The sequence below is a fragment of the Ips typographus genome, linkage group LG10 (assembly GCF_016097725.1).
Source record: "Ips typographus isolate SLU linkage group LG10, UJ_Ityp_2.0, whole genome shotgun sequence".
Classification (NCBI taxonomy): domain Eukaryota; kingdom Metazoa; phylum Arthropoda; class Insecta; order Coleoptera; family Curculionidae; genus Ips; species Ips typographus.
Window position 1 is genome coordinate 6001161 of NC_138431.1, and position 12564 is coordinate 6013724.

General features: G+C 38.4%; 5 protein-coding genes and 1 pseudogene across 8 annotated transcripts; 3 read left to right on the forward strand and 3 right to left on the reverse strand.

Moving 5' to 3' along the window:
* The first annotated feature begins 122 nt into the window (after positions 1-122).
* On the forward strand, positions 123-10622 carry LOC145734372 (uncharacterized). Its single transcript, XM_081987653.1, is given in 19 exon segments — positions 123-170; positions 172-276; positions 328-485; positions 547-694; positions 1652-1930; positions 1986-2194; positions 2243-2433; positions 4320-4438; positions 4492-4617; positions 4780-4928; positions 5588-5630; positions 6214-6414; positions 6475-6635; positions 6687-6831; positions 6893-7165; positions 7224-7468; positions 9799-9998; positions 10047-10165; positions 10218-10622. Coding segments are annotated over 19 exon segments (3198 nt in total). The 5' UTR covers positions 123-137; the 3' UTR covers positions 10512-10622.
* LOC145734804 (uncharacterized) lies at positions 801-1520 on the reverse strand. Its single transcript, XM_081988446.1, has 2 exons — positions 1360-1520; positions 801-1304 (listed from the first exon to the last, which is right to left on the reverse strand). The coding sequence occupies exons 1-2, from the start codon at positions 1369-1371 to the stop codon at positions 858-860; spliced, it is 459 nt and encodes a 152-aa protein (XP_081844572.1). The 5' UTR covers positions 1372-1520; the 3' UTR covers positions 801-857.
* LOC145734739 (uncharacterized) lies at positions 2458-4152 on the forward strand. The gene is made up of 2 exons (XM_081988328.1): positions 2458-2841; positions 3201-4152. The coding sequence occupies exons 1-2, from the start codon at positions 2606-2608 to the stop codon at positions 4129-4131; spliced, it is 1167 nt and encodes a 388-aa protein (XP_081844454.1). The 5' UTR covers positions 2458-2605; the 3' UTR covers positions 4132-4152.
* Positions 7462-8262, reverse strand: LOC145734787 (uncharacterized). The gene is made up of 2 exons (XM_081988409.1): positions 7886-8262; positions 7462-7831 (listed from the first exon to the last, which is right to left on the reverse strand). Exons 1-2 carry the CDS (start codon positions 8166-8168, stop codon positions 7539-7541), a joined length of 576 nt encoding a protein of 191 aa, XP_081844535.1. The 5' UTR covers positions 8169-8262; the 3' UTR covers positions 7462-7538.
* On the forward strand, positions 8761-9675 carry LOC145734763 (uncharacterized; annotated as a pseudogene).
* LOC145734738 (lysophosphatidylserine lipase ABHD12-like) lies at positions 10618-12525 on the reverse strand. 4 transcript variants are annotated; one of them, XR_014179489.1, is made up of 8 exons: positions 12254-12525; positions 12095-12198; positions 11734-12039; positions 11438-11682; positions 11222-11383; positions 11032-11165; positions 10773-10929; positions 10618-10715 (listed from the first exon to the last, which is right to left on the reverse strand). XR_014179489.1 is itself a non-coding variant. In XM_081988326.1 (7 exons), the coding sequence occupies exons 1-7, from the start codon at positions 12391-12393 to the stop codon at positions 10848-10850; spliced, it is 1101 nt and encodes a 366-aa protein (XP_081844452.1). In that variant the 5' UTR covers positions 12394-12525; the 3' UTR covers positions 10618-10847. The 4 variants fall into 4 exon arrangements, 3 of the variants coding, with proteins under 3 accessions (XP_081844452.1, XP_081844451.1, XP_081844453.1); XM_081988326.1 differs by having other exon boundaries at positions 10618-10929; positions 11734-11967; XM_081988325.1 differs by having other exon boundaries at positions 10618-10929.
* Positions 12526-12564: the final 39 nt, after the last annotated feature.

Here is a 12564-nt window from a genome sequence, read left to right on the forward strand (position 1 = left end):
ATATAATTGAGTTATTTTCTGATGTTAAACATAGATTTGGCCAGTAATTTCACTGACAGAATTATGGTAATCAAGGTAATTTAGGTAATGCAAACCTGTAGGATCACTGGTTGGTTTTAATTACCTAAAACTTCGCTATGAGGTTCCTTCGGAGGGTTAAGTTCAATCTGAAAACGGTTTTTTTTGTGTGGAATATTTGGGGTTTCACTGCTGGTCGTGGCCCTTTTTTTAGGTTTCATTATTTTCCCGAAAGTGGTAAACGACCAATTATTAGAGGTAAGCAATTAGCCGGAATAGTAGCCACTCTACTGAACCACTTCTATTTAGACTAAAATCCTACGAGAAGGTACCGAACAATGGGCAATTTTCAAAAAAATTCCTTTTGCGTTTACCTTTAATGTGTACCTTTTCACTTTGGAAAACCCGGAGGATGTCTTAAAAGGTGCTAAACCAGTGGTAAAGGAAAAAGGTCCTTATGTGTACAAGTGGGTATTTATAATATGTTACATCAGTTACTTGATTGATGTAATTTGATTGTTACTACAGGCTGTACAAGTGGAAAGAGGATATTACCTGGAACTATACTACTGACGAAATTTCTTACTATGAATATGAAAAGTACGTTTTTGATCAAGAAGCTTCAGGAAGCCTTACTGAAGACGATAAGGTGACCTTACTAAACCTACCTTACTTGGTAAGTACCTTAAAACCAGTTTAATTGAAGTATGAAGTCAAATTTTGAATCACTGCACGTTTTGGTGGTTGCCTATAGTTTGTCATGTAGAAGGAAACTACATAAAATTGTTGAATTTTTTATTATGCTACAAAATCTCGGAAACAAAACCCATCATAACAACCTACCAAGCGCGAACCAGAGGAGCGGAAGCGACCAAAGGGGCGGCAACAGTCCTACCGGTGGCGATGGTACCAGAAGGTCCGGCTACGACAGTGTCTACGGTAGAATGACCAGCTACACCGGCTACGTAGGGAGCAGAGTAGGCCAGAGGGGCGGCATAAGCAGACACCAAAGGAGCAGAGTAGGCAACCGAAGGGGCGGCATAAGCAGACACCAAAGGAGCAGAGTAGGCAACAGCAGGGGCGGCTACAACGGGGGCGGTTTCGGCGACTACTCCAACGCTTTCCTCCTGGACGATCTGGCCGCCGGGGGCGACCGATGAGATGGCGCTACCGTCTGGACCCACCACAGTGGTTCTGGAGCTGGGTCCCTGGATGATTCTGGCTGATGGGGCGACCACAACGCCAGCGCTAGCTACGGCCAAAACGGCGAAAAGGGCGACGAAGGACTGAAATTTACAGATCGATTATTCCAAAACGAATACTGTACTGAAAAATACTTACGTAGGAGTTCATTGTAGTTGTTTTTCTGGTGAACAGTTGACTGATACGTTGAGGGTACTTGGGCGATGTCTTTATATACTTAACCAAAATTCGATACGACCTTCTGAATGTTTTTCTTCCCGCATTGTTCAGATTTAACCAGTTGACATATCGATAAATTAATGCTCGGGTACCTTTTAAGTAGTTACACCAGTTTTAAGTTCCGCGTGGTGTTTTTTGTTTCGTCTCTCTGTTGTACTAGTCAATGACAACCACACCCAAATTTTTTAGGTACCAAAATTCCTTTTTACAGAGTTTCCTCTACACTGCCGAAGCAAACGAAGCCACTTCCGGATTCCTACCTCTAATTGACGAGGCTTTGGAATTGATTTTTGCTGGCCACAACAGCCCCTTTCTGGTGAATGTAACGGTGCGTGACTATTTATTTGAGGGTGTTCAAATTTGCAAAAACGGCTGCGAAGATGACGGTTTTGTGGCGAAAATGGCATGCGGAAAAATCAAAGACAACCTTAAAGTGGCCAAGCAGATGCGGCTGCACAAAAAGGATATTTTGTTTGCCACTTTCCATTACGTCTGTGTAATTTCTTTATTTTGTTAAGGAAAAAGTGAAGTGTATTGCTTTGTAGAGGAACAACACCCACCAGAAGTATCTGACCGTGAACTCGGGCAGGCAAAATCACCAAGAAATCGGTGCAATAACCCAGCTCGACAATACGAGTACCATGAACGTATGGAATCAATTTGGGTGTAATCAAGTTTCCGGTCTGACCGGAATTTTTCCCATCAACTTGGGTTTTAAGACCACATTTCAATCTTTCTCTGCTGAAATCTGCAGGTTGTATAGTTTCATTCCTTTGTATATTTATACAGAGTCTGTTTGTAGACCTGTAAAATTACATTTTTCCACCATAAAACCATTCGGAAGTATTAAAGGGTATAAGTATGTTGCTTTAAACACAACATTTAACACGTCCATGGTGGAAAACCAATGTTATTGCACTGGTAAAATCCCTAACTTGGATGGTAACTTGGGATGCTTGTATGATGGAGTTTTGGACTTATCAACCTGTTTAGGTTTGTAATATCAATTTAATTACCAGGTTAAAGAACCAATCAGATCAAAAAGTAGGGGTCAATGAATGAAAAAAGATGCGACTGGTTATTCAGCCATTGATCGATTATTAGTACCATATCTGGTACTCTGTGTGTGTGTAGCGGTTCAAAACACATATGAACGGGTACTACGATGAAATCTGCGCGGTTAATAACAATCGTTGTAATTAATTTGTGTGTTAGCAACGCGGTAACGGGAAAAATTTACAAAAAATGCGAACTGGTGCGCGAATTGCAAAATTTCGACGTACCCGAGGAGGAAATTTCGACGTGGGTGTGCATTGTCCAGCACGAATCCAATTACGACACTAGTGCCATGAATCCAGGTAGTGGCGACCACGGATTGTTCCAGATATCGCAAGTTTACTGGTTTGTTTTCTAAGCAGTTTCAAACACACCCTGTATATTAGTTATAGTGAATGGAGTTTTAAAAGAACGATTCTGGTGGTTATTAAGGTCGTTCGGTTGCAACTTTGTGTATGGTTGTCCTCAGGCTTACAGTGTGAAACATATGATTGACGGGCGTCCTTGTTAATATCATAATTATGTGAATAATTAGCGGCTTATTAAAATTTGACCTTAAAGATGAAAGAGGTTTGGTATCAATTATTATAAATGCCAGTCAAATCACACAAAACCCGTTATACCACTAAAATGGTTTTGACATATATACAGGGTGTAGATTGTTTCTTTTATTTCTGGTAATCTAATCGTTGTTTTATTTTTAGGTGTTCTCCTCCAGGATACGGGTGTAACACTCCTTGCTCCAAATTTAGAGATGAAGACATCAGCGATGATTTACGTTGCACCCGTAGAATTTTCAATCAGCACAAACGAATTTCTGGAAACGGTTTCAATGCTTGGGCCGTCTACCCTCTTTACTGTCAAAATGACACGTTTAAGTACGCCCAAGATTGTTTATTGGACGTGAATAATACCGTGCACAATGAAGTTGCCAATCCTGATGAAGGTGAATACGGAGACGGTTATCACTTTCCTCCTTTGCCTCAGCTTAAAAGGCCATATTTCGATAAAGAATCAATAAATTACGCAGTGCCTGTCATTAAACCTTTTTCCAAAGTGTCCATCATCCACCATTTTGAAACCACTACAAGTGAAGTGGAAACGACTACGCTTATGGACTTAACCACAAGTCAACAAGCGGAATCCAGAGTGGTGAAGAGTGTCCTTAAACAAAATATTAGCGAAAAAGCGGCGAAACAAGTGACGTTCGCCCCTGATTCCTTCTTCAGCTGGTTGTTCCAAAGTCAAACTCTCCCACCTGTGGTGCCACCTGTACGACCAACCAGGCCCCAAAATTTTGCAACTACCTACAGACCAGTGGGGGAGCAATTGGGACCTGGGGGAAGGCCACGACCCACTCCCCCAGGTCTTCAACGACCTGGTTTTGTAGATGGGAATCGTCCGCGACCTCAACGTCCAGGTTTAAGGCCCGACCCGGCCGATAACACAAACAGGAGGCCGCAACGTCGGCCTGGACATGGACATCGACGGCCCTGGAATTCTTCCATAGAACGGAATATTACCGTATCTAGAGCGAAACAAGGATTTCCGGAGGCAGTGGAGGTCCAGATAGACAAGAATTTTGTGTTACTTAGAAGTAAATACGGTTACAAATTGATCAGAAATAAATTGTAGTAATAAAGAATATGTCTAGAATATTGTGTAAAATTTTCATAAATCATCATCAATAATCTTTGTTAGTGGAGTAACACATGCTCACGGACTACAAGTTATGATGTTCAATAGCATCGGCAACCCGCATTACACTGACACACAATCCTATAGTCCGAGCGTATATTACAGCAATCAAACTTATTTTACAGGGGCTCCAATCGTAGTGTCCTTTCCTCACTTCCTTTACGCTGATTGGCGCTACGTAAACAACGTAAAAGGGCTCAGCCCTAACGAGACAAACCATGAAATATTTGTAAACCTAGAGCCTGTAAGTGAGCTTTTCACATTTTTTTCAGTTATAAAATTAACTGATGATTGTAGATTAGTGGAACGCCGTTAGAGGCCGCCACCAGAATACAGTTTAATTTATTCTTAAGGCCAGTGCGGAATATTACCAGCCTTGACAGTGTTGCTGATGCCTTAGTGCCACTGTTTTGGATTGAAGAGGTAAATAAATGTGAACTTATACAAAACAATAGATGCGTGCACTTGTAAAAGATTAGCGATAATCCAGAATTCTTATAAACAGTTCCTGTTTAACCGAGACTGAACGTTAATAAACGAGGATTATCAATAAGTGATTAATACAAAGTTTTTCTATAATTCCAGCTGACGTATTTACCGCAGAAATACCAGGATGTGATCACCGGGAAGCTTTACCGAAGTATTTTTATACTGAACGCAATCAAATACGTGCTTTTAGCAATCGCTTTAGTCATTATCACTGTCTGTATTTTGATATTTCTGTACACCGACTAGTTTTACTATTAAACACTCTCAATCAAAGTGACAGGTGTCAAAACAATATGGCGTCCTTCCGGGTGGTATTATGACAGTGGCCGCATTCGTTTTTACGCTCCATGAAGCGAGCAGAGCGTTTTTGACGTCACGATGACGTAATTTAGGAAAACCATAACTGTCAAATTACGTCAAAAACACTCTGCTCTGCTGATTAGCTGCTGTATCTAGAAAGGACACACGTGTAGCCTAATTAATTAATTAATTTAACATTCCGCATTAATAATTATTTAACCAAGGAGTGTGTATTAATGAAAGCGATTAATAATCGAAATTGTTTAACGTTTTAATAGAATTGAGATTATTAATCGCCAATTAATATAAGAGTTGGTTAAAAAATGGTAAAAAAAATAAACCTTGTTATTCAAACTTCAACGATGGGTTGGATTGTTAAATATCACTTTGGTTGCTGGACACAATGATGTTGTTTGCCTTTAAAGGACTTTTGGTCTTCAATTCACTTTAAGTCTGTGAATGTGATGTGAGATCAACATGTTTGTCGTTTTTTTCACTCACTTTTCACTTTTATTATGGTGTGTAAAAAGGGTTATATTCTTTCTTGTTTCCCCACAATTTTACCAGATTTATTTTGAGGTTAGATTGTAATTGCGTTTGACAGTTGTAGTTTACCACACAATAGGGATGCGTTGCAACGCAATATTGTGAGTTCAAATAGTAAACGAAAAACAATTATTAATATCATACAAATTATACCGAACTATAAATATGTTATAAAAGTAAATGGAAATATTTAGGAATGTTCTAATAAGAAAGTTAAGTAAGTGATCCAGTCAGTATGACAACACTGGCTGCAAAATATCGGCCTACTTGATATTTTTTTGTATTTAGTCTTTGTTCCGCGCGTGCAACGAAATCATAGGTACCCTTGATAATGACACGTTAGTTCTATTGGTGGATCTCAGCTAAATAGTGTTTGTCTATTTCTTTCTGTTTGATACAAATGAAGAAGGATGGAACTATACTATGAGCGTATTTGGTAGGCGTCGACTGGACGAGTGGCCATTGTAATCAGAACCAGAACCAGAATGGGACTCATTAATGTTATCGTTTATAAAAAAAGACTGTTAATAAATCGTATTCGGAAAACATATTTAAAACACTCAAAAACCTCCATATCTAACAGATTATTAAAACAATGATGATAAAATACGTTGTTCATCCAGGTGAACAAATAATTTCTATTAACACGTGTTTTCGAAAAAGTTTACATCCACTTTAAGATAAAAACGCAATCATACAGGTGGAAAGTTTAGTCCTCAGCATCTTTTCTACACGATTATAGGTATAATAAACAAAATGTGCGGAAAATGTTGCTCGTCGAGGATGCTCTTCTTCTGGACCGTTCTGGCTGGTTTGCTCTTTGCCGGATCCATGTTGCTGGCCTTTTGGGGTATCTCCCGCATTATCCACGCCGAAATTCATTCAGTGAGTGGTGCGCTTTGTGTTTGTGTATTTTGTGGTTTACACGGGAAATTTTAACTCCAGAACACCGAATTGGTGGAAGGCACGGAACAGTGGAAGCGTTTTCTTGAATTGCCCTTCACCCTGGACTATTCGATTAGGTTTTTTCAGGTTAACAATGCGGATGAGGTTTTAAACAGCGGGGTGGTGCCAAATCTGACCGAAACTAACCCCTATACTTACAAGTAACTTGCTTATAAGTCCTTGATTTAGTCACTAAACAATTTTAATTATAGATTGAAATTAAAGAAAACTGATATACACTTTGATGATCCGGACGAGGACAGCGTCACCTATCGGCGAACTTTTAACTTTGAGTTTCAAAGTTTCGGAGAAAGTAAAGACACTGATGAAGTCACTATAGTGAATCCCTTATTAATGGTGAGTCCGAGGGTGACTCCCGTATTACAACCCACTATAATTATCCTGCATTACTATACAGTCAGCTCTACAACTAACAACCGGAATTCAAAGACTTGCACTAGCCGGATGTATAGACCGTATTTTAGGCCCTACCGGAATGGACCAGGTGTTTATCACCAAACCTGTAAAAGATATTTTATTTGAGGGAATCCCTTTTGCGATGGCCAATCAATCAAATTTGGGCTACGCCTGCAAACTCATTAGAACCAAAATGATTAACATCACCGAGAGTGTTAGAGTGATTGAGCACGTTGAGGATGAAGACTACCTAAGACTAGCCATATTTAACTATGTAAAAGTTACACAGGGTAAAGAAAATTAAAGGTTCTATAAAGTTTGATTTATTGTAGAAAACTTCAAACTATTTGAAAACCTTCCCCGATGGACTGTTTAAAGTGAACAGAGGGATTGTAAATGCATCCGCTTTGGGCACTATAATGCAATGGAACCAGAATACGTTTATCCCAACTTATGGCAATGCTTGGACTGCAAGCAATGACAGCTGTCAGAGTTTAAAAGGCACAGACTCTACTATTTACCCCCCCAACGCTCAAGAAGGGGAAGAGTTATACGTATACAATACAGATATCTGCAGGTAAGTGTTTTTTTCTCAGTTCAATGATTCCTACCAACAATGAAATTCAACAAAACACTTCACAAAGTAATTACCAATATTTTTCAAGAGCCTTAACCAAATCTTTGGGACTCGTATTGGGACCGTGTCGTTCAACAGGTTGTCCATTGGGGTCGATTATAAATTTCGTAAAATTCCACTTGATAAAACTACCAAAAATACCACCTTGCTTGTGTTTCAAATATTTAAACAACGGATCGGCCTCATCCCCATTCACGTTGATCTTATCAAACATGTCAAATTTGACGTTTTTCTTAGAGACAAACTCGCAAATCTCCTCGTTGCTTCCAGGCTCTTGATTGCCAAATTGGTTGCATGGAAACGCTTTGATAAAACACAAATTTAAGCAACTTTTTTTCTTTAGTACTTGAGGCTTACCAAGAATGCACAGTCCTTTGCTGTCATGGTACTGCTCGTACAGCACTACCAATTGATCATAATGGGTTTTAGTGTAGCCGCATTGCGACGCAACGTTTACGATAATACACACGTGTCCCCTGTACTTTTCTAGGGACACTGGTTGCCCCTTAATGTCTTTAACAGTAAAATCGTATATTGAGTGGGCTTTCTTATAGTCGGCCATTGCTAAAGGGGCTGCGGTCAAAAATCGAATACAATTTTTAAGGGAAGTACTTGCTCGTCTAATAATTGGGGAAAACATTTTACTTGCTTACTCAATAATAGGGTAATTACTGACTAATTCAGTGGGGTGGGGTGAATTCAAACTTTTGGTTGTTTACATTGTCAAAGTCAGATGATTGTCCCTAAAACGTCACGTGACCAGTTAACAGGGTTGTCACTCTGTCAAAATTATTTACTTTTATTTTTAAACATACGTATGCAGTAGCAGAAAGCAGAACAGAGCGATTTATGTTTCAAAGCTAATGGCTTTAAACTTAGATCGATCTGATTGCAAAAGCATCAAACAATTTAGCTTTGTAAATCTTTAATTAAACAGATACACTGGCAACACTGCACTATCCTTGAATTCAAGGATAGAGAGTTACTTACCGTACAAAGTTTATTTTGCAATTTTCTATGGATTCATTTGGTTTGATTGTCCGGTCCTTGGGTTTAACATGTTACATAAAGCAGAAATAGTGTGCGTTTAAGGTTACTTTCGTTATTACTATTTACTTTTTAGATTTAAAAAGCTGCAACAAGTCTCTAATATCAAAATGTCTCATTAATCCGTCAACTGGCGGATTTAAACTCAAGCAACTAACGTCACAATGACGTAATTTAACAAAGCCATAATTGAATCAACTGTCAAATAGCGTTTGAGGTTAGGTTAATTCAGTAACAGTTTTTCTCATACAGCATCCGCGTAGAACATACTCGATAAAAAAATGCCACCTAAAAGAGCCAAAAAGCCGAAAAACAACATTGTGGATGAGAAAATACCCTCCGCAGACTGTACACAGCCGGAACCAATCGAAACCAGAGTTGTGCGGCCAAGACTCAAACGAAACCTAGACACCAATGGTGAGGAGCCCACAGTGGCAAAGAAAACTGTTAAAGAAAGCACTAAAGAAACCAAAGCCACTGCTAAAAAAGGGCCCAAATCCGCACCAAAAACTACTAAAATTGACACCAACAAGACTGAGGAAGAACCCCAAAATAGGGACACAATTAATAAAAAATCTGACAAGACTGAGGTAGATCCTCAAAATGGTGACACTGCAACTGCATCAACCATTTACAAATTCAAAGCAAACACAATTGAAGGGAAAGAAGTCTTCTTGGACGCCTACAAAGGTCACGTGTGCATAATCGTTAATGTGGCCTCAAAGTGTGGGCATACCGCGGTCCATTACAAAGAACTCGTTCAATTACAACAAAAGTATGCTGAAGAAAAAGGTCTCAAAATTCTGGCATTTCCCTGCAACCAGTTTGGGAAACAAGAACCGGGGGACAACAACAAAATTTGCGAGTTTGTCAAGAAGAAAAACGTCGAATTTGACGTGTTTGAAAAGATTGAAGTGAATGGTGAAAACGCCCATCCCCTTTGGCAGTTTTTGTGCGGTGAAATAGCGGGACCTAAGGGGGAGAAAATAGACTGGAACTTTACAAAGTTTTTGGTTGATAAAGAGGGGAAAGTTGTGGGACGCTTTAAGCCTGGCATTAAGCCATCAGCTTTGGAGCCTGAACTTGAAAAGTTGTGGTAGAATTTGACTACCCCATCTAAATGATCTTTGGTCCATCTGACCATATTTTATGTTTATTTTCGTTTAGTTATTTGATATTTATGTATAATTAAAATGAGTTTTTGAGAATGTTGCTTATTTCAGAACAGTTAAACTGGCTTTTAAGTCTTCTGAAGAGTCTTACAGTGGTATAAAAGCCTTCAGGTATGAAACTGAAGACACTTTTCTCAGAACAAGTAGTTTGATTCCTGAACATGACTGTTTTTGTACTAAATCAACTAAAGACGCTTCAGGACAAGATAACTGCTACCTGGATGGTGCTATGGACTTTAAACCTTGCTTAGGTGAATGTTATTAAAATTTCTTTTACAAAACTAAACCTTTGCTTTTAGGTGCCCCAGCCCTAATTTCGCAGCCCCACTTTCTCAATGCGGACGAAAGTTACCTTGAAGGAGTAACCGGTTTGAATCCTGATAAGGAAAAACATGGGATCTACCTACTTTTAGAGCCTGTAATATCTGCTACCATAGCAAATACTTGAAATAACTATTATTGAATTTTAGAACACAGGAACACCCCTTGAAGGGATGAAAAGGATTCAAATCAACACAGTATTAAGAAGCCAACCCCTAATAAACATGACCACACCCACAACGATGCACAACGGGATCGTTCCAGTTTTATGGTTGGAAGAAGGTTTCAGTTTACCTGAAGAATACGTGGACGAACTCAACGATCAATATTTTAAAATAGTCAAAATTGCAACCGGTTTGAAATACGCTCTAATTGCTGTGACCAGTGCTTTTTTCGTCGCTTGTATTTATTTAGTGTGGCGAAAAGAATATTTCAAGAAATGACTCTAAAATAAGAATTTTGTTTATAATGGGAAATCTCCTTTTTTTGGTATTAAAACATGTTTCATACACTAGACAAACTGCCGAGATAATAATAAAAGTAATTGAGCTCAATTCAGTTCATTTATTTAGAGTCAGTTATTCAATGAGTTCTTAGTGTAGGATGAATAACCACTAAATCCCAAAGGAAATTTAGCAACATTGTAACTAAGAAAAAAATGTCATTATCATTTCAGACATTTGCTTAAAACACAATATAAATACTTGTAAATGACTATATCTAGATGGTGTTATACTTTTATAGGCACACATTTACCATTATTAACTATACTAGGGGTATCACAGCCACAAATTAACTTTGATGTGAGCTATTGGTATATGTTTGTTAAATGTATCATTGGAACAGAGCTGCATAAAATCACTGCAAAAAAAACACATTACTGCCCCAAGGAAAAGTATATAGAGAAAATCAAAGTAGTTTCATCAAAGTACTTTGATTTTCTCTGTATGTGAGAAGACTTACTAAACATAGTAAAAGGTATAGGAATCCCTGTAGATAAAATAGTGGTTCAACCCAATTTTTGGATTAAACAGATACAGTCTGCTGGCATTTTTAATTGAATCAGTTACATCGCGCTCCAAAGATGTGGCATACAACTAAAACATTACAAAAACCATTAATGTTTAGAAGTGCAGTAAACAAAGTTTAAAACCTTTTCACTCATAAAATAGGGGACTATCGAATCATCAAAAGCATGCAGAAACATAATAGGTGAGGCTATATTTAATAAATTCTGGGATGTGTTGAATATAAACCCATTTTCAGTAAGGGGATTGACTACAGTGCTTTCAAACCAAGGCAGCCACCTGAAATACTAATAAACCACACAAGAACCCTTTATAAAATAAATGTAATAAATAACACACACTTTCGTGTTAGGATGATAATATAACTCATCTCTAAATGAGGTAAAGGCAGCTTCTAAAACCACACCAGTTACATTACTAGTGCTTTTCAGCTCTGTTAAAGTGCTAACAGCCAATGCAGTGCCAAGGGAATGTCCCCAAACATAAATGGGTGAATTTGTCCTTCCTTGCAACCATTTATAGACTTGCACACAATCATTAACCACATTCTTCTCAAACATGGGTCCATCATCAGAATCCCCATAACCTAACCACTCAAAATAAAGTATTTAACTCAATCAAATTGTACTTCAAGTACCTCTATAATCAAAAGTGATGACGTGAAAGAAGTATCTGAATAATCGGTACTTTTGCCAGCTCTGACTGCGGTCCTCTCCAGTACCATGAAAATAAAGTAAAACACTGTAATTGCTGTTTTTCAAAGCATCATCATAGTCATATGAATCCTCATAAATGGCAATTTTGGCCAGGTCAACTGGAAGAATATGCCACAGCCCTAACTTTAATGTGGCATTACTGTCAATATCAGTGACTGAAACATAGTGATTTTTGTATGTGGGTAGCCTAAACCTGTTATAGAAAGTTCTGTTGGTAACCAGATTAACTGCAATAATGTTGTACTTTAAGTCGCGCTAAACTAACAATTAAACACCACTTACACCTGGTAAATACTAAACTTTGCTGCAATTTAAGGCTGTATTTGAAAGTCAAGGGAAAGGCCACAAAAACCAGTACAAAACTAATCAAAGCTAAACTGAGCAAGCTGCAAAAGCATTTATAATAAGGTCAAAGGGCTTTTTATGACCCGGACTACTTACGTAACGCCAAGGACAGAGAAAACGCGTTTGGGGCCACACTGTTTTCGACGTGGGGCTGCGATAATTTCCATTTCATCCCCATCAGCAAAGTGATCTTCATCCGTCACCAAGTAGTAGTCGTTATATCTTTGGTTATACATCACTGGTAACTGGTAAGATGCATTGTTTCACCATATGGAAGGGTTTTTATTAATGCTAAATGGAAATAAATTACTGAAAAAGTAAATAAAATGTGACTATTGTTTTTGTTGTTGGAAAACGTCATTGTCAAAAATTATTTCCTTTGAGATTGACAGATAAATTTGGCAGGG

What these genes read in the sequence shown, in the direction of transcription:
- LOC145734738 (XM_081988325.1), bottom strand. Translation starts at nt 12,393, where the DNA reads ATGTATAACCAAAGATATAACGACTACTACTTGGTGACGGATGAAGAT. An exon ending in AAGTTTAGTATTTACCAGGT is followed by an intron (nt 12,040 to 12,094) that starts GTAAGTGGTGTT and finishes ACATTATTGCAG; the next exon opens with TTAATCTGGTTACCAACAGA. An exon ending in ATTATCATCCTAACACGAAA is followed by an intron (nt 11,384 to 11,437) that starts GTGTGTGTTATT and finishes GTGGTTTATTAG; the next exon opens with TATTTCAGGTGGCTGCCTTG.
- LOC145734739 (XM_081988328.1), top strand. Translation starts at nt 2,606, where the DNA reads ATGAAATCTGCGCGGTTAATAACAATCGTTGTAATTAATTTGTGTGTT. An exon ending in CAGATATCGCAAGTTTACTG is followed by an intron (nt 2,842 to 3,200) that starts GTTTGTTTTCTA and finishes TTTTATTTTTAG; the next exon opens with GTGTTCTCCTCCAGGATACG.
- LOC145734787 (XM_081988409.1), bottom strand. Translation starts at nt 8,168, where the DNA reads ATGTTTTCCCCAATTATTAGACGAGCAAGTACTTCCCTTAAAAATTGT. An exon ending in CAAAGGACTGTGCATTCTTG is followed by an intron (nt 7,832 to 7,885) that starts GTAAGCCTCAAG and finishes GTTTTATCAAAG; the next exon opens with CGTTTCCATGCAACCAATTT.